Below are 18,133 nucleotides of genomic sequence, written 5' to 3'. Positions count from 1 at the left end.
CTACTGGATTCTTTCCAGGGATGATTCAAAAGTCCTGATACCCATCTCCCAGCCCCAGGGACGAGGAGGACAGTTAGGGAGGAATTGGTAAAGGCCTTTTTCCCTAAAACCGGAGAATGCACTTGTCCATTTAGCAAATGGTTGTTTAGTACGAGGAGCTGTTTGCTGCAATAGTATAAAGGGGGAGGATACAGAGAATAGTCTCTCTCTGTATAAAAAAGAATATGGCTAAAACGTATTCTCTGGCCTCTAGGACCTTACCCAGGGCTAGGTTGTCTTACAGGATCTGACCTGGTCTAAAACTTCCATTTATGGAAGAGACTAAAGTTCCAAGAGGAGTTCCCATCCTGGGGCAGTGGGTTAAGAATTGACTGAAGTGGCTCCAGTGGCTGCAGAGGTGCAGGTTCAATCCCGCAGCCCTGCAGTGGGTTAAAGGATCCTGCATGGCCACAGCTGCATAGGTCATGTCTTGAATTCAATTCATGGCCCGGGAACTTCCATGAGCCGCCAGTGCAGCCATAAAAAATTTTTTAGTAAGTTCAAAAACCTCCCAGGTCACTCTCCCTATCCAGGGTGACCCACTCTCTCTGAGGGCAAAGTAAAACTTGCAGTACACTGAAAAAAAAAGAAAAAGAAAACCTCAAAGATAGGAAAGGAGTTTTTGTTTTGTGTCTTTCAATAAATTGGAACCTGTATGTTCCTCTTGAAGAATCATTAGAGGATTCCTTTGAAAAATAAGTAGACTTATTTTTGTGGTCCAAATTTTTCCCTTGGGGGATTCTTTTTATATTTATTTATTTATTTTTGTCTTTTTGCTATTTCTTGGGCCGCTCCCACGGCATATGGAGGTTCCTAGGCTAGGGGTCTAATCGGAGCTGTAGTCTCCAGCCTATGCCAGAGCCACAGCAACACGGGATCTGAGCCGCATCTGCAACCTACACCACAGCTCACGGCAATGCTGGATTGTTAACCCACTGAGCAAGAGCAGGGACCGAACCTGCAACCTCATGGTTCCTAGTCGGATTCGTTAACCACTGCGCCACGACGGAAACTCCTCCCCTGGGGGATTCTTAAACCCACCTTAGGTAGACTATTATTCTGTTCCCCATTTCACTACAGTGAAGAGTCTCCATCATCATCTTCCACCCTCTTGTGTCCAGCATCACAATACATGGCAGCCCAGAGCAGAGCTTCCAGCAGACCACGCTCTGGAGCTGTTTTTCTGGGTTTTTTTTTTTTTCTGGGGCGTGGGGGAGTGTTGGTTTGCAGGGTTTTTTTATTTTGTTTTTGTTTGCTTTTTAGGGCTGCACCTGCAGCATATGGAAGTTCCCAGGCTAGGGTTGGAATTCGAGCTGCAGCAGCCAGCCTACACCACAGCCACAGCAACATGCCAGATCCGAGCTGTGTCTGCGCCCTACACCGCAGCTTATGGCAACGCCAGATTCCTAACCCGCTGAGCGAGGCCAGGGATTGAACCTGCATCTTCATGAATATTAGTCGGGTTTGTTACTGCTGAGCCACAAAGGGAACTCCTGGAGCTGTTTTTTGTTTGTTTGTTTGTTTTTTCCACCACCCTGTCCCCTGAAATGTGCTAGCCCTGAGCCTCACATAGAGTGGACCCCTAAATTTTACTAAATTATAAGTGATTATACGCAAATGCACTCTCCCCGCATCCGCACTCCCAGGCTGCAGAGATTTTATGCCTTATTTTCAGCACTAGCTAAAATCGGACAAGAAGGTCTGAATTCCACGGGGTTCTTCTTCGTCTCCAATTTGGTGTAGTTCTCAGCCCAACAGCCTAGCTCAACATCCCTTCGCAGCTTCTTTTCTTCTCTCGCGCCAGTCGCATCAAGCGGCGGTTGAGAACTGCAAATTGAGCGAGTTTAGGCATGAAACTCGCCTGGCAACTCGTGGCGTCATCATGCTCTGCGCTTGGATAGACCCTACCCATTTCATCGAGGTTGGGTGCTTAGAGTCCGCAGTAACCCAGTGGGGGCCTGAGGGGACCTCATGCGGACATACACAGAAATACACTGGAAAGGAACACAAAGGAAAAAAACACACTGAAACAGTTCAAAACAAGCCGGACAAACCCTACAGGCTCCTCCCCGCTCCCTCCTCGAAGATCCGCCTCCATCCGCACATCGGCTGTTGATTTTTCTCCCCTTTGTGGACTCAGCAATCGGCCCACTCGGCCTGGCATTTCCCACAAGGCCCAGCGCCGGGAAGGGGTTTGCAGCTGCTCCGTCATCGTGCGGCCCGACGCGAGCCCGCGCTCGTGTGCAGGCCCGGCTCGGTTCCTGGTCTCCGGTGCGAGGATTCACCCGAGGCCCCGGCCTCGGTCCCCGGACTAGGCCGCGACCCCGGGCGCCATGAAGCAGGAGGGCTCGGCGCGGCGCCGCGGCACGGACAAGGCAAAGCCACCGCCCGGCGGAGCGGAGCAAGAACCACCGCCGCCCCCAGCCCCTCAAGATGTGGAGATGAAAGAAGAGGCAGCGGCCGGTGGCGCATCAACCGGGGAGACCGATGGCAAGGCGGCAGCGGCGGCGGCTGAGCACTCCCAGCGAGAGCTGGACACCGTCACCTTGGAGGGTACGAGAGCGCGGGCCGGGGACATGCCATGACCACGGGTGACAGCACCGCGGTGATCCAGCGCAGCCTCTACCACCCCTAGTTCGTTGAGATCACCCCCAGGTGCCCGCCCCTACTACCCTCACACTCCGACCCCAGCCTCACTAGCCGAGCCTTCTCTCCGGGCTCAGGCCCTTCGCACACACCTCTCCGCAACCTGGGGTTGCGTCCAGAACTAGATGTCATTGGGCCCGTAGACTCCTTTTCTGAATTCTCTCCTCTGACGTTATTACTCCTTTTACACTGATTCTGGCGTCCCCAGTGTATGATTGACCTCTCTAAAAACCAGTGTAGTCATGTGCGAAGGAGGTCAGGATGACGCAGAATACTGGCCCCTAGTTTTAAGAATGGTTTCTGTTGTCTTAACTACCTTTAGCAAACTGCCCTAAAAGAGCTCTTTTTACATAGCATCTTGCTTCCTAGTTGCTGTAATTGAGATGCCCGCGCGATCCCCTTTGCCCTGTTTCTCCTCCTCTAAGCCCAAACTCCTACTGTTTCTAAAGTTTAAATACATTACACACTTTGTTTGAGTTCCTCGTACTTGCCTTCCACCTAAACACCCCCAGCCCATTTCTTTTCTCTTAGGCTCCTGTTGCCAGTTTCCTATCATTCTCTCGTTCCTCCAAGTTCATATTTCGCTTTTCTTACTCAGAGCTCCCTGTCCACATTTGGAGTAGGTAGAGTGAGAGCTTCTCATTGTGATCTTGATGTTGTTTTTCTGTTCTGGATCAAATAGGACCAGACTATTTATTGATTTTCTCTGTACTTAACTGCATAAGAACCTCGCTCAAAAACATTGAAATAGGAGTTCCCGTTGGGCTCAAAGGAAACAAATCGGACTAGGAACCATGAGGTTGCGCGTTCGACCCCTGGACTCACTCAGTGGGTTAAGGATCCAGTGTTGCCGTGAGCTGTGGTGTAGGTGGCAGACGCAGAGCGGATCTGGCATGCTGTGGCTGTGGTATAGGCTGGCACCTACAGCTCCAATTCAACCCCTAGCCTGGGAACCTCCATATGGCATGGGTGAGGCCCTAAAAAACCAAACCAAACAAAAAACACATGGAAATAAGCAAATTGATGCACCTGAGTGGTGTTTTGAGAGTGTGATAGTGTTGACTGTATGAGCTCCTACTCTAAAGTTGGACAGCAAACTTATTATCTAAATAAGATCCTTTTTTGCAGTTTATGAGAGTCGACTATATGCGAAAGTTTCCAAGCCAGTGATCGAACCCATACCACAGCAATGACAATGCCAGGTCCTTAACCTACTGAGCCACCAGGGAACTCCCATGTTTCTTTTAAACACCTCATTTAATATGAAAGGTCTGAAGTAGAAGGGGGTAAAAACAGCCATGGTTAACATTTTTCCCATGACTTTTTGAGCTGTTCTCCCATAATGGAGATCAAGTCTATATAACCAGTTAGGAACAGGGCATAACTAAATACAGATGGGTTTGTGTGCTTTCATTTAACATATCCGTAAACATAGCACTCAGTGTATTCCAGAAACATTTATTGAATACCTGACATAGTAGCAAAGAACATGAGCTCTGAAATTAGTTTTCTTATCTCTATAAATGAAAGTACTAGTGTTTACTTAATTGAGTTATTGTGACGATTAAAATGCTTAGAACTGGGAGTTCCCACTGTGACACAGTGGGTTAAGAACCTGATTGCGACAACTTGGGTCGCTGCAGAGGCACTGGTTCGTTCCCCAGCACAACTCATTGGGTTAAAGGAGCTGGCTTTGGCCCAGCTGCAGAATAGATCACAGCTGCAGCTCTGATTCAGCCCCTCGCCCAGGAACAGCCATTAAAAAAAGAAAAAAGCTTAGAATGGTGCCTAACATAATAAAGGGGAGTTCCCTGGTAGTCTAATAGTTAGGATTCGGCACTTTCATCACTGCACCCCAGGTTCTGTCCTTGGTCTGGGAACTAAGATCCCACGTCAAGCCACCACATGCTGTGGCAAAAAAAACCCAAAAACCTAGTAAAACCCTTCATAAATATTAGTTGTTATCATTATTATATCATTAATGTGACCCAGGCACCATATGCTGAATTTACGAAGGTAACTAAGAAGCTACCAATTGATTGCACTCCAGTATTCTTAGACATTTGTTTCCATTTTCTTCTATTGTAAACAGTTTTGCACCCATCATCTCTGTGCCCTAGTTTCTCTCTCTCTTTTTCCTTTTTTGGCCAGGCCCAAGGCACGTGGAAGTTCCTCAGGCTAGAGATTGAATCCGCACCACAGCAGTGATCCAAGCTGCTGCAGAGTTAATGCCAGATCCTTAACCCACTGCTCTGTAAGGGAACTCCATCTGTGCCCAAGTGTTTGGTCTTCCTTCCGTATAGATCCATAAGTTGAAAGGGTAAAGGTTTTTTTTGGTTTTTTTTGTGTTTTTTTGGGGTTTTTTTTGTCTTTTTGCTATTTCTTTTGGGCCGCTCCCATGGCATATGGAGGTTCCCAGGCTAGGGGTTGAATCGGAGCTGTAGCCACCGGCCTACGCCAGAGCCACAGCAATGCAGGATCCGAGCCGCGTCTGCAACCTACACCACAGCTCACGGCAACGCCGGATCGTTAACCCACTGAGCAGGGGCAGGGACCGAACCCGCAGCCTCATGGTTCCTAGTCGGATTCGTTAACCACTGCGCCATGACGGGAACTCCTGAAAGGGTAAAGTTTTTGGTAGATATTGTCCAGAAAAAACTGTGCTGATGTACAGTACACCAGCAGAAATGTCCTGTTCACCCTTAAGCTCTTTGTTTTCATTTTCAAGATATTTCTAGTTTAGTAATTGAAAAAGGTCTTCATCTGCAGTTATCTGAATACTAGTGAAATATGTTTTTCACATCCATTGTCTGTTGTTCCTCTTTTTTGTATTGTCCATTCAGGTTCACGTTTATTTATTTTATTTATTTATTTTTGTCTTTTTGCTATTTCTTGGGCCACTCCCGAGGCATATGGAGGTTCCCAGGCTAGGGGTCCAATTGGAGCCGTAGCCACCGGCCTACGCCAGAGCCACAGCAACACGGGATCCGAGCCTCATCTGCAACCTACACCACAGCTCACGGCAACGCCAGATCGTTAACCCACTGAGCAAGGGCAGAGACCGAACCCGCAACCTCATGGTTGCTAGTCGGATTCGTTAACCACTGCGCCACCGCAGGAACTCCCACATTTATTTATTTTAATCAATGTCCATACAGGCTCCTTGTAGAATAAGAATATGAATCTTTGGTCGCATTTGTTGCAGGTATTTTTGTTTACAGTTACTGGGTTTTTTTAATCAAGTTCATCGGTTTTTGCGGATGTGTGATTTCTCCCGTTGTTTATATGTAGAAACTCTTTTCGTATTTGAAGGTCTGGTAAACCTCCATGTGTCTGTTTTGTTCTCTTAGGTTTTTTTTCCTTTTCTCTCACCCTCTATTCCTTCCCCCACCCCAGCTTTATTTTTCCTTGTCTCCTGGTTATGTTTTTAAGTCAGTGAATGGCATCCGCAAGTATCGTTCAGCCCTCTTCGGGTGAAAGAGGCGATTCTGTGCACCCTGCCCTTTTGTAAGAGGCTCCCCAGAACTGCTTGGCCGGAGCGGCGGGAGAGTAGGCGAAGTTAGAAGTAACATTTTGTCCTCCTGTGGCCTCCGCAGACATCAAGGAGCACGTGAAACAGCTGGAGAAGGCAGTGTCGGGCAAGGAGCCTCGGTTCGTGCTGCGGGCCCTGCGGATGCTGCCTTCCACGTCGCGCCGCCTCAACCACTATGTTCTGTACAAGGCCGTGCATGGCTTCTTCACCTCAAACAGTGCCACTCGGGACTTCTTGCTCCCCTTCCTGGAAGAGGTGAGTGAGTCAGGCCAGTGGAAAGGGTGCGGGCTGGACCTGAGACACACGCCGACATACTGATTCTGTAACTTTCCCATCCTGAAGGCCTGTCTGTTCCTTACTGTAGCAGAGTCGTGAAGCATAGCAGCCCCTTTTAGTTTTTTTTTTTTTTTTTTGTCTTTTTGCCTTTTCTAGGGCCGCTCCCGCAGCATATGGAGGTTCCCAGGCTAGGGGTCTAATTGGAGCTGTAGCCGCCAACCTACCCCAGGGCCACAGCAACGCAGGACCCGAGCCACATCTTCAACCTATACCATGGCTCCTGGCAACACCGGATCCTTAACCCACTGAGCAAGGCCAGGGATCGAACCTGCAACCTCGTGGTTCCTAGTCAGATTTGTTAACCACTGAGCCACAATGGGAACTCCATAGCAGCCCCTTTTAATACTCTTTTGCCCTCCAGCCAGGGGACCGTCCTTCTGCCCTGGGGGGTGCATTTTCCAAGTCAGAAGAAGGAGCTAGAAATCAGGACCCCTCCAACTATACTCATTTCCCGCTACCCTCAACACACACTCTCTCCTCCAGTTTGCTGATGTCTCTCTGTTGGCCTCAGAGAAGGTCCCACCACCTTCTATATGACATCTATATGTGATGACGTTTAGAACAGCAGTTAGGAGCACAGGTTTTGGAGCTAGAGTTTAATTTGAAGCCAAAAATTCTATCATTTGGTACCTGTGGGATTTGGGTAAATGACCTAACCTCCTTGGGCCTCATTTTCTTCATTTGGTAAATGTGATAATGAACAGATTTGGGGGCAGGGGGAGGATGGGGGAGAGAAGCCCTTAGAACAGCGTGTGGCTCATGGTGCATGTTGACGTTAGTTTGCTGGCAGTAGTGCTCTTGGTGCCGGGAGAAACCTCTCCTTTTCCTTTCAAGCTGTGAAACCCCCCTTATCCTCCGTGATCCCATTCGGGTTCTGCCCCTTCTCAAACCTCATTGACCCTTCAGCCGCGATCATCTTCCTAAAATCCTATATGTGTCATAGATGTGATGACTCAGAAAACCCCTTGAGCTGCACAGTGAAGACTTCATTGTCTGGGAAGGAGGAAAAGCACCCTCCCCCAGCCCTGCCTGGAAGGCACCCCCAACCCCAACCTAACCTTTACATCACATCTCTAAATTCACCCAACATGATCGTTTGGGGGGCTGTTACACATTATTCCAATCTTAGTGACTAGGTCTGGAAAAAGGTGGTATGTGTACGTCAGTTTCCCCCAAATTTCCTTTGTTCCCCCCAAAAGAAAAAATTGTTTTATCTCACTATTCTTGATGTCATCTCTAGAATTATATCACTTTATTAAACTCTGCCTGATAGAATCTGCAGTGGTCCCAGGTATGGTGGTTTAACCGCTACTTAGATTGTAGGCTCTTGGGGGGGGTCCTTACATCATCCTTTCTGTCCCCCTTACATTCTGTAAAGATACTGTACTCCTGCAACCCTTTTCTGCATTATATTGCCAGCCTCCTTGACTCCCTTTGGAAAGAGACTATGGCATCTTTTTTTTTGCACCTAGGAAAATCTTGGCACATAGTAGGCATCTAATAAGTACTTGTCGAAATACATAAAATCTAGGTTGATTATCTGACTGAGCTTTTCCACGGTGACCCCTGTCCTCTCTTAGCCCATGGACACAGAAGCCGATTTACAGTTCCGGCCCCGAACAGGAAAAGCTGCGTCAGCTCCCCTCCTGCCTGAAGTGGAAGCCTATCTCCAGCTCCTCGTGGTCATCTTCCTGATGAACAGCAAGCGCTACAAAGAGGTACCCAGGCCCAGCGGGAGAGAATAACGTGCGGTGTGCCGGATTTGTGGGGGAGATTGCCTCCAGCAAAGAAATATATTGTCGCTGGGTTATTAACTGTCCCCCAGACTCTTCCCCCACGTGGGAATACGCCCAAACCCACCTCCGGGGAGACCCCCAACTCCTGCTTGGGCTCTGGGAAAGGGCTGGCAGTGGTCATTCTGTACCTGTGTGGTGCAGCACTAGTATAGGGGATGCTTTCTTCTATTTTCTTCTTCTTTTTAGGGCCACACCTGCAGCACCTGCAGGTTCCCAGGCTAGGGGTTGAATCGGAGCCACAGCTGCCGGCCTGCGCCACAGCAACAGCCACAGCCACGCAGAATCTGAGCTGTGTCTGCGACTTTACACCACAGCTCACAGCAACACCAGATCTTAACCACTGAGTGAGGCCAGGGATCAAACCCACATCCTCAGGGATACTAGTTGGGTTTGTTACTGTTGAGCCACAACAGGAACTCCAGTGGATACATTTGAGAAGAGTAGATCCTGAGACAGAAAGACCTGGGTCCCAGTTCCATCTGTACCTTAGTCAAATTAATTTCTCCTAACTGTGTGTAAAATGGGGCAGTGTGTGTAAAAGATTATGGTCGGTATTAAATGTATTTTTAAAAGTTCCTTAGCACAATGACCTGCCCATGCAGTAAGCATTCCCAGCATTTTAACAAAGGGCAGCTACTGTTGTGGAACTGAAAGACCCGCTTTTGGATGTGACTCTCGCACCCCTCCCCCAGTGAAGGCCAGCTTCTTTGTCAGTCTTAGCTCTTGTCCCACTCTCGCTCCAGAAGGGACAGGTCTCACTTCTCAGTTCTGTTTTGTTTTTCCCTTGTCATGTCATTGGTTGGCTTTTGTTTGTTTTAGATATAATTTACCCCCTTGAAAATGTACAGTTGATCGGGTTTTGATATATTCACAAGGTTGTGCAGCCGTCATCCCTAGACCAGTTCAATCAGTCCCACCCGAAAAAAACACCCTGCCAGTCAGCAGTCACTCCCCATTCTCTCCTCAGCCCAGCCCATTGATCTATTTTGTGTCTCATGGATTTTCCTGTTCCGGACATTCCACTTAAATGGAATTATATAATTCGTGCCTTTTGCAGCTGGCTTCTTTGTGTAGCATAATGTTTTCTAGGTTTATCCACGTTGTAGCTGGTGTCTGTGCTCTGTTCCCTGTTACGGATGAGTAACCTCCACTGTGTGGATGTGCCGCGTTGTGTTTGTCCATTCACTGCGTGGTAGACACTCGGGTTGTCTCCACTCTTTGGTTGTGCTGCATGATGCTCATGCGAGTGCTCGTGTGCACGTTTCGATGTGAACTTGTTTCCAGTTCTCTTGGACGTACGCCTAGGAGGGGAGCTGCTGGCTCATGTGCCAGCTTCCTGTTTAACTTTTTGAAGAACCGCCACTTGACTCTCTTTTGGCTGCCTCCCCAGGCACAGAAGATCTCAGATGACCTGATGCAGAAGATCAGCACTCAGAACCGCCGGGCACTGGACCTCGTGGCTGCGAAGTGTTACTATTATCACGCTCGGGTCTATGAGTTCCTGGACAAGCTGGATGTGGTGCGCAGGTACCGGTGGCCAAGGGTCTGGCTGGTGGCCCTGGGGTCAGAGACGTGGTCAGTCACTGCCGCGGAGCTATGGGCCTGCAGAGGGCAAGGGGCTGGGAGGTGTCAGGTGCCCGTCAGGAAGTGAGGGCGGTGATTAACACACTCTGAGCCGAGTGAGAGCTTGGGAGAGGGACTGAGACGAGATGAAGAAGCAGAGATGACCACCGGGCTGATAGGTCCTGTCCCCCAGGCCCTTCCTTCATGCCACATCAATGGAGGAGTCATTAGTGGGTCAAAGGTACGAGGACAGGCTGGGAAACCCTCACGCCTACGCTTCAAACCTGCAGGGGCTCCCCATTTCCCTCAGGGAGCAGCCAGAGACCTCAGGATATAAGCTCATGAGGCCCAACAGGATCTGGCCCCCGTTACTGTCTCCTGCCTTTACCCCCGTTGCTGCCTGATGCACCCGCTCAGGCGCCAGCACCCTGCCCTTCTGCGGGCACGTCAGCACACTCTCCCTCGGGGTCTTTGCGCTGGCTCTTCCCTCTGCCCCCTTCAAGCCTGACTGCTTAACCGTTTCCTTCTCAGTGAGTCCCCCTGACTGAGCTCCGTAAAGTCACAGCCCCACCCTCCTCCCCTCTTGCGGTCCTCATCACACTTACCTTGATTTCAGCATCTCCCCTACCACCTGCCATCACGCTGCGCGATAGGCTTATTTACCGCGATGGATGTCTGTCTCCCCCGCTAGAATGCAGGTTCCTTGAGCAGAGTTCTGTCCCTTTTGTGCACGTGGACCAGTGCTCCACAGAGAAGGCCCGCGGCAGCCGACTGTTCAGTGACTAATCAGCAGAGCAGTTTGAATCACTTTTTTAGAAATTGAGAGAGAATGGAGAGGACAGAGGCAGTTGGTTTGGGGCAGGGCCAGGGGTGCTTGCAGCATGTGGAAGTTCCCAGGCCAGGGATCGAACCCATGCCATAGCAGCTGCGGAGCTGCAGTGGTGACATTGCCAGATCCCTAACCCACGGTGCCACGAGGGATCTCCCAGAGGCAATTTGAAGAGTTATTATTTGAGGCCCTTGACCTCTTGTGTCCTTCCTTCACGAAGCTTCTTGCATGCACGGCTCCGGACAGCCACCCTGCGGCACGACGCGGACGGACAGGCCACGTTGCTGAACCTCCTGCTGCGGAACTACTTGCACTACAACTTGTACGACCAGGCCGAGAAGCTGGTGTCCAAGTCCGTGTTCCCCGAGCAGGCCAACAACAACGAGTGGGCAAGGTACCTCTACTACACAGGTGAGCAGGGCCCATCGCCCCCGCCAGAAGGGGTCTCAGGCTCCCTCGGCGCAAATTTTCTGAGAACGTGGTGCCCGTGGTGCAGAAGAGGCCCATTTGGCACCCTGGCTTTGCGGGGGGTTTGGGGGATGCCATCCTCTTGACCAGCTCGCCTCCTCTCCACACCCAGGGCGGATCAAAGCCATCCAGCTGGAGTACTCGGAGGCCCGGAGAACAATGACCAACGCCCTTCGCAAGGCCCCTCAGCACACAGCTGTCGGCTTCAAACAGACGGTGAGCACAGTTCTCACTCCTTGGATCCGCTTACACGTCTGATGTTAGTGCTGCTTCCCTGTCCAAGGAGTCGGGCAGGCATCCTGCAAATCCGTTACCCCGAAGCTGGCGTCGGGTGTCTAGTTGCTTGTAGCCTTGTTCAGGGCACATTAGCTGACACCACCTGCACCTCTGGCAGTTTATGTTCTTGGTAGGTAGGTTTAGAATATTCCTGATTCCCCAGCACTGCCTGTAGTCCTTCCAGGAAAGCGCCTGGATTGTGTTGATAAACCCCAGGCTCTGACCTAGTCCCTCACCTGCCCCTTTTGGGGCAGTGTTGCCTACGGCCAGGGAACCCCGAGCTCTCCCTAAGGCTGCCTGACTCAGGGGGAGGTAAACCATGGCCGCGCGAGAGCTGTCGGTCACCAGGCATCTGTGGCGTGCCGACCTTGATGTTGGGCATTGCGGAGGATAGAAAAGAAGGATGAGGAAGTTCCCCTGTGGTGCAGTGGGTTAAGGGTCCAGTTTTGCCGCAGTCGTGGGACAGGTGATAACTATGGCACGGGTTCGATCCCTGGCCCAGGAAGCGCCACATGCCAAGGGTGCAGCCAAAGAAAGAAAAAAAGGACAAGAAATGGCATTTGCCCTTAAAGAGATGCATGAAGAACTTTGACTCTGAAAGCCTAGAGGGTCTGTTTAAAGTCACAGAGCCTGGAAGCCAGAATTCAGATCCAACTTTCCCAACTACAAACCTCTGCTCCCACCTTAACAGACCTTAGTGCCCCTGAAAGAGAGCGGCATGAACCTGTGTGGTGCTGAGCTCCACGTGAGAGGTTTGGCTTGTCTCCGTTCACAAGTTCAGAGAAAGGATTAGTTGTGGTCAAATAATTAGGGAAATCTTACAGAGTTAAATTTGATCTGGTTTTTGAAAGATGAGTAAAATTTTCATGGAAAGACTTGTCAGACACACAGGCACATTGCAGGATGTGAGGTTGCTTACGAAATAGGAGACACACTCTTCCTTCTAAAGTTCACTGCAAACACAAGTGATGAACGTGCAGACTGTGTGCTGCACTGGGGAGAGGTCTTGTGGGGTAAAGCAGTGTTTTCAAACCAGGTTTTGCTGGGGATGGGTTAGGTTCCAGAGCTTTCTAGGGTGGAGCCAGGTGGCAGGAAGGAGGGAGCGAAGGTGAGGTCTTTGGCCTGCGGGCTGTTGGTGGGGGAGCCCGGAGAGAGATGGAAGAAGCAGAGTTGGGGGAACTGTCCGCCCACAGAGGCTTAAGCAAGTAGGTGGTGGGCCCAGGCCTCGGAAAGGAGGAGGAATGGGACGAGAGCACAGACGGAGAAGCCACTCTCGGTCAAAGCGGGGCGGGTGAGACGGGGTAAAGAGGGGCGTCGGGTTTAACGTGGAGCCCGCGGCAGAGCACTTGGAAAGCCTGCACGTGTGCAGTCAATCCACATTCTCTCCTTGGGGAACCTTCCTTTCATAGCTCTGCTATGACCTCCACAATGGGGTTGCTGTAACAAGACTGGGTGGCTTAAACAGCAGAAATTTATTTCATCGCAGTTCTGGAGGCCAGAAGTCCAGGATCAGGATGTTAGCATGGTTGGGGTCATTTGAGGGCTTCCCTGTAGGTGGCCGTCTTCTGACGTCTGATCCTTCTTTTGAGCACACGAGCAGTGTTGGCCTAGGGCTGCTCGCATGACGTTATTTTACTTTAATTACCTCTTTAAAGGTTCTGAGGTACTAGGGGGGGTTAGGGCTTCAGCATATGAATTTGGGGTTTGCAGCTCAGCCTATGACCAGTTCTGACTCCCTCACAAACCCAAACCTGCAGATCCGACTCCCTGCCACACAGCTTTGTATAAATACCCGCTGACTCTGCACTGAGCTTGTCCAAAACGACCCTCCTGGGCGCCTCCTGCTCTCCTGATCATGGCAGGAGCCTGGGGATCATCTCAGCTCCTCCCCACTTTCCTGCGCCATCGCCGGCTTGTCGATTTGCCTCCATGGCTTTTATTTGTTGTTCTCTGATGTCGCCAGTGCCCTAGTTCAAGCCACTGACACAGCTGGTCACCCTCCTCCCGTCCACCAGGCTGCCTGTCCAGGCAGAGCGCCAAGCCCAGCTGCCTGGCCCAGGGAGCTGGTGTTGCTGCCCTCGCCTGCCTTGTAGAGAATCCTTAGTCTTGAGGAAGCACGTGTTACGTGCATTTTAGGGAAGAAGCAGCCAAAGGTTGAGGCACTGGGCATTTCGTAGCTGGCAGAGAGTAGCATTCTGGGGCCTCCCATTGTGCTCAGCGGGTTTGACCTGACTAGCATCCATGAGGATGCGGGTTTGATCCCTGGCCTCACTCATCAAGTTAAGGATTCAGCATTGCCATGGCTGTGGTGTAGGCTGGCAGCTGCAGCTCCGATTCAACCCCTAGCCCAAAAACTTCCATGTGTGTGGGTGCAGCCCTAAAAAGAAAAAAATATATATATATAGCATTCTGTCTCCAAACTCAGAACTCAGCCTGGCATTCGAAACCACACATCCCCAGACGGGCCCCAGTCGTCTCTCCTGGTCCCTCCATGCCCCCCGCGTGCCCGCCTCTTCTCCAGCCTGTTTCTCTGTCCTCCTTCCTCTGCTTCCTCAGAATCCTTACAGCACCCGCTAACTTCTGCCTCCTCCGTGGCTTCCCCCAGCTCGTGGAGTACGCGGGCACCAGGGCAGCCTCATGGGCATGTGTGGAGGGGCGAAGAATCCTTGCCCGGGTGTGGGCGCAATCACCCGCCACCCATTTTAACCCCTCACCTCCCTCGTGACCCTTGCTGTCACGCAACTTGGCTGTCTCTGCCTCTGCTCGGTGGAAGCTCCTTAACTACTGGGCAGCATCCCGTCCACCGGGATGCAGTCCTCTTTGCATGGCGCTGAGTCCAGTAGGCGCTGATGAGGGAGACCTCCGTTTTGTGGATGAGGAAGGGCCAGACTTTTCCAGCCAATCTTCTACATCCCTACGCGGCTCACTCACTAAGGTCCTGCAGGCCTTTTCCTGTGCTTCTGCCTCTACCCAGCTGACAGTTTTACTGGTGGTTCACTTCCCTAAACAGCATCTTTGGCCGACTCGCATTCCTTTCCCTAGGCCTCTGGGTCCTGCTTCCTCACTGTTTCTGGGCCGTAGAACCTGCCATCCGGCATGTCCCTTAGAACATTGCCTTTTCGGGGCACTTTGCACTGAAGTGGAGTGAGGGCTTAGTGAGGGCAAAGGGTCAGATGCTCCCAGGGCCTGGCTCCAAAGGCAGAGCTTGGATTCCAGGCCCAGCACAGGTTGAGGGGTTTTGGGTGGAGTTTTATTTTGTTTTGTTTTTTGTCTTTTTAGGGCCCTACCCTTGGCATGTGGAGGTTCCCAGGCTCGGGGTCAGCTCAGAGCTACAGCTTTCAGCCTATACCACAGCCACAGCCACGCCAGGTCCTTAACCCACTAAGCGAGGGCCAGGGCTCGAACCCACATCTTCATGGATACTCGTCGGGTTTGTTACCACTGAGCCACAGCAGGAACTCGAGAGGGTTTTTTTCCTCTCTCTGCGGGCCTGGTCCCCGGGCCACCTCCCCCTTTCCCGGCATGTCTGGCTGACTTGAAGCCCCATTTCGTTCTCTCCCCCACCGGCTGGGGCTCCCTGCCCACTATGTTCCTGTGCCCACTCTGCCAGGTGCACAAGCTGCTGATTGTGGTGGAGCTGTTGCTGGGGGAGATCCCGGACCGGCTGCAGTTCCGACAACCATCCCTCAAGCGCTCGCTCATGCCCTACTTCCTCCTGACCCAGGGTAAGGCTGGTCCCCTCCCAGAGCTTGCCAGCCCCCCGACACTGTGCCCCTCTGATGTGCGTGGCCTGTGCGGCATCTGATCCTCTCCTCTCCCCCTGCAGCTGTCCGGACGGGAAACCTGGCCAAGTTCAACCAGGTCCTGGATCAGTTTGGGGAGAAGTTTCAAGCAGATGGGACCTACACCCTCATCATCCGACTGCGGCACAACGTCATCAAGACAGGTGGGAGTCAGGGTGTGGGGGCCCCTGAAGGAGCAGGACCCAGACCAGGCTTCTCTAGGAGGCCAGGGACCGGCCTGTGGGTGTCTGCGGGCGGGTGAAGGGACTGTGCCCGCCCTGACCCCCCGCCGCTCCCTCCTCTCCCAGGTGTGCGCATGATCAGCCTCTCCTATTCCCGAATCTCCCTGGCGGACATCGCCCAGAAGCTGCAGCTGGATAGCCCAGAGGATGCCGAGTTCATTGTTGCCAAGGTGGTCCTGGTTCAGGGACTGTGGTTGCCCCCTTCCTGCCTTACTTCAGGGATGGAGCTGGGAGGAGGTGTCCAGGGAGGGGACTGGGGTAGCTGCGGCATAGACTTTGCAGGGAGCGCCAGTCTTGCAGTGGAGCCAGGAAGTTGCCAGAGGGAAAGAGTGTAAGTGAGTGCGAAAGGTGGGCTTTCTGGTGACTCTTTCTTGGGGACCCCCAGGCCATCCGCGATGGCGTCATTGAGGCCAGCATCAACCATGAGAAGGGCTACGTCCAGTCCAAGGAGATGATTGACATCTATTCCACCCGAGAGCCCCAGCTGGCCTTCCACCAGCGCATCTCCTTCTGCCTGGACATTCACAACATGTCTGTCAAGGTGAGTGAGGCGCCCTTGGCAGCAGAGGCTCCCTCCACACCCAGCCTGATTCCTCAGAAAGGATCGGCTTGGTTTGGGGCCCAGTTCCTGGACAACCTCTATAAAATCACTGAGGGCGCAGGAGGGACAAAGGCTTCTGCTTGTGGGACTACAGCACCTTCTCTTTGCCTTTAAGGATCCTGTTTGCCGGGGGCGGGGGGGGGAATCAGGTGGGGATTGAGCGCGAAGGGTTCTGGATTTGCTTCCAAATTTGAGTCATTTCACTTCTGTGAGCCTCTGCTTCTCCATCCATGAGGCTGACAGTGAGACAGTGCCTGTCCTGCTTGACGAGGTTAAATGGTCACTGTCTTGGGGCACTTAACTCTGAATAGCATCTCCTTCCACGGAAGGCTCTGAGCCCTTTTCCTGGGTCAGGCGCTAGCTTAGGAAACCAGGGGTGTCACTTGCATCTGGTCCCCTGCACCTCTGGCCTCACTGCCCTCAAGGACTACCCCCCCTTCCCCACATTCCCTCCCGCCTTCCTCTTCTCCTCCACCCCGCACCCCTCCCAAGCTGGACAGGCCTTCTCACCCCTCTACAGGGGGCGCCCTTCCTTCACTGGCACAGCCAGTCCATTCTCACCCCGCTTTCTTCTCTCTGCCCAGTCCCCTCCCTGCCCAGTCGGGACAGTGCACCATTATACCTCCAGGTTCTCCTAACGCTCTCTTAAGCATCTGTCACCTGATGGCCTGATAGCCTCCCCCCGGCTCCCCCTCTGGCCTGAACCTGAATGGGGGCGCAGCTAAGCGGCTAACACAGGTCCTGTGCCTGGGACACACAGGAGCACGATGAGTGTGTGTGACATTGCGGGTGAGTCGCTGCCTCCTCCTCATCTTGCTCCCTCTCTGTTGTGCCTCAGGCCATGAGGTTTCCTCCCAAATCGTACAACAAGGACCTGGAGTCCGCAGAGGTAAGCTGCCTTCTGCTTTGGGTCAGATTGAACGATGGAACTTCCTTACAGAAAGGGAGAAGGGAAGCCTTCCAGAAGCGCTAGGGGCAGCTGTGAAGCCTTGGCAGTCCCTGGCCTCGAGTGGGTCGGGCCGGGGGTAGGCGGAGTGAGCGAGCCCCACGGGGCCTCAGCAGCCCGGCCCTCGGCCGCCTCTTTCCCCAGGAACGGCGGGAGCGGGAGCAGCAAGACTTGGAGTTTGCCAAGGAGATGGCAGAGGACGACGATGACAGCTTCCCTTGAGCTGGGGGGCTGGGGAGGGGTGGGGTGAGTGGGCACTGGCTCCTTATCTTTCCCCTTCGGGGGCCCCCTGCCCAGGGAACGGGCCCCTTCCCACACGCAGCACACAGACTGTGCCTGTGCAGGGGATAAGGGGTGCAGGGAGCAGTCACCCCCACCTCACCCAGGGCCCCTCCCCAGCCGGTGACTTAGCACACGTGGGCAGGAGGGCGGGCAGGGGGCCTCCCCAGGGCAGGGTCCTGGCTAGCGGTGTGGGCGGCGAGCTGGGAGGGACTGGCCCCGCGCTCTCCTCCGGGGAGTAGGGGACAGGAATTGGGACACGTGTTGGGCTCTATGTTTTTTGAAGCTTCGCAATTATGATTTTTAAACAATAAAACATTCTCCGAAGCTCTTTGTGCATCAGTTAATTACTGTGTTTCGCTCCCATATGGTGCGGTATTAACAGGCGCAGATTGTTTCCCGGCCGCCGAGTGCCAGCCCCAGGCGCGATCCGAGGACGCGATGCAGCTGTAGAGGAGGAGGAGGCCAAGGGCGGGATGAAGGGGCTCTGAGCCGCATCCGTAGGGCCTGGGCTTGCTCTTGCGTATCTAACCGGCTCTCAGATAATTAGGCCCCTCTCTAAACCTCTCAGCTCCTTCCCCACATCGGTCAAATAAATGATGCAGCTGCGTGACCTCCCGGCTTCCAGAGGCTCAAAGAAAAGGGGGATCTGACCCTCAGGTGAGGTTTGCAGAGGAGCGGTTTCTCCAGTGAGGCTGCAGCCGGTCAAGAGCAGGGCTTTGCCCCAGTGGCCCTTGCGGATTGGGGGTCAGTTTCTTCCTGAGCAGAGTGGGGTTCAGGCGGGAGGGGTTCCCCTGT

At 52.7% G+C, this 18,133-nt stretch overlaps 1 protein-coding gene across 1 annotated transcript; it reads left to right on the top strand.

Moving 5' to 3' along the window:
* Positions 1–2,204: 2,204 nt before the first annotated feature.
* Positions 2,205–17,662, top strand: PSMD3 (proteasome 26S subunit, non-ATPase 3). Its single transcript, XM_047757363.1, has 12 exons — positions 2,205–2,592; positions 6,282–6,472; positions 8,134–8,271; positions 9,740–9,876; positions 10,962–11,152; positions 11,322–11,425; positions 15,096–15,210; positions 15,312–15,431; positions 15,576–15,679; positions 15,895–16,050; positions 16,949–16,999; positions 17,201–17,662. Exons 1-12 carry the CDS (start codon positions 2,373–2,375, stop codon positions 17,276–17,278), a joined length of 1,605 nt encoding a protein of 534 aa, XP_047613319.1. The 5' UTR covers positions 2,205–2,372; the 3' UTR covers positions 17,279–17,662.
* The last annotated feature ends 471 nt before the right edge of the window (positions 17,663–18,133 follow it).

Source organism: Phacochoerus africanus, chromosome 14, assembly GCF_016906955.1.
Source record: "Phacochoerus africanus isolate WHEZ1 chromosome 14, ROS_Pafr_v1, whole genome shotgun sequence".
Lineage (NCBI taxonomy): Eukaryota > Metazoa > Chordata > Mammalia > Artiodactyla > Suidae > Phacochoerus > Phacochoerus africanus.
Note: the sequence above shows the minus strand (reverse complement) of the source record. Positions and strands in the feature narration are given on the sequence as shown.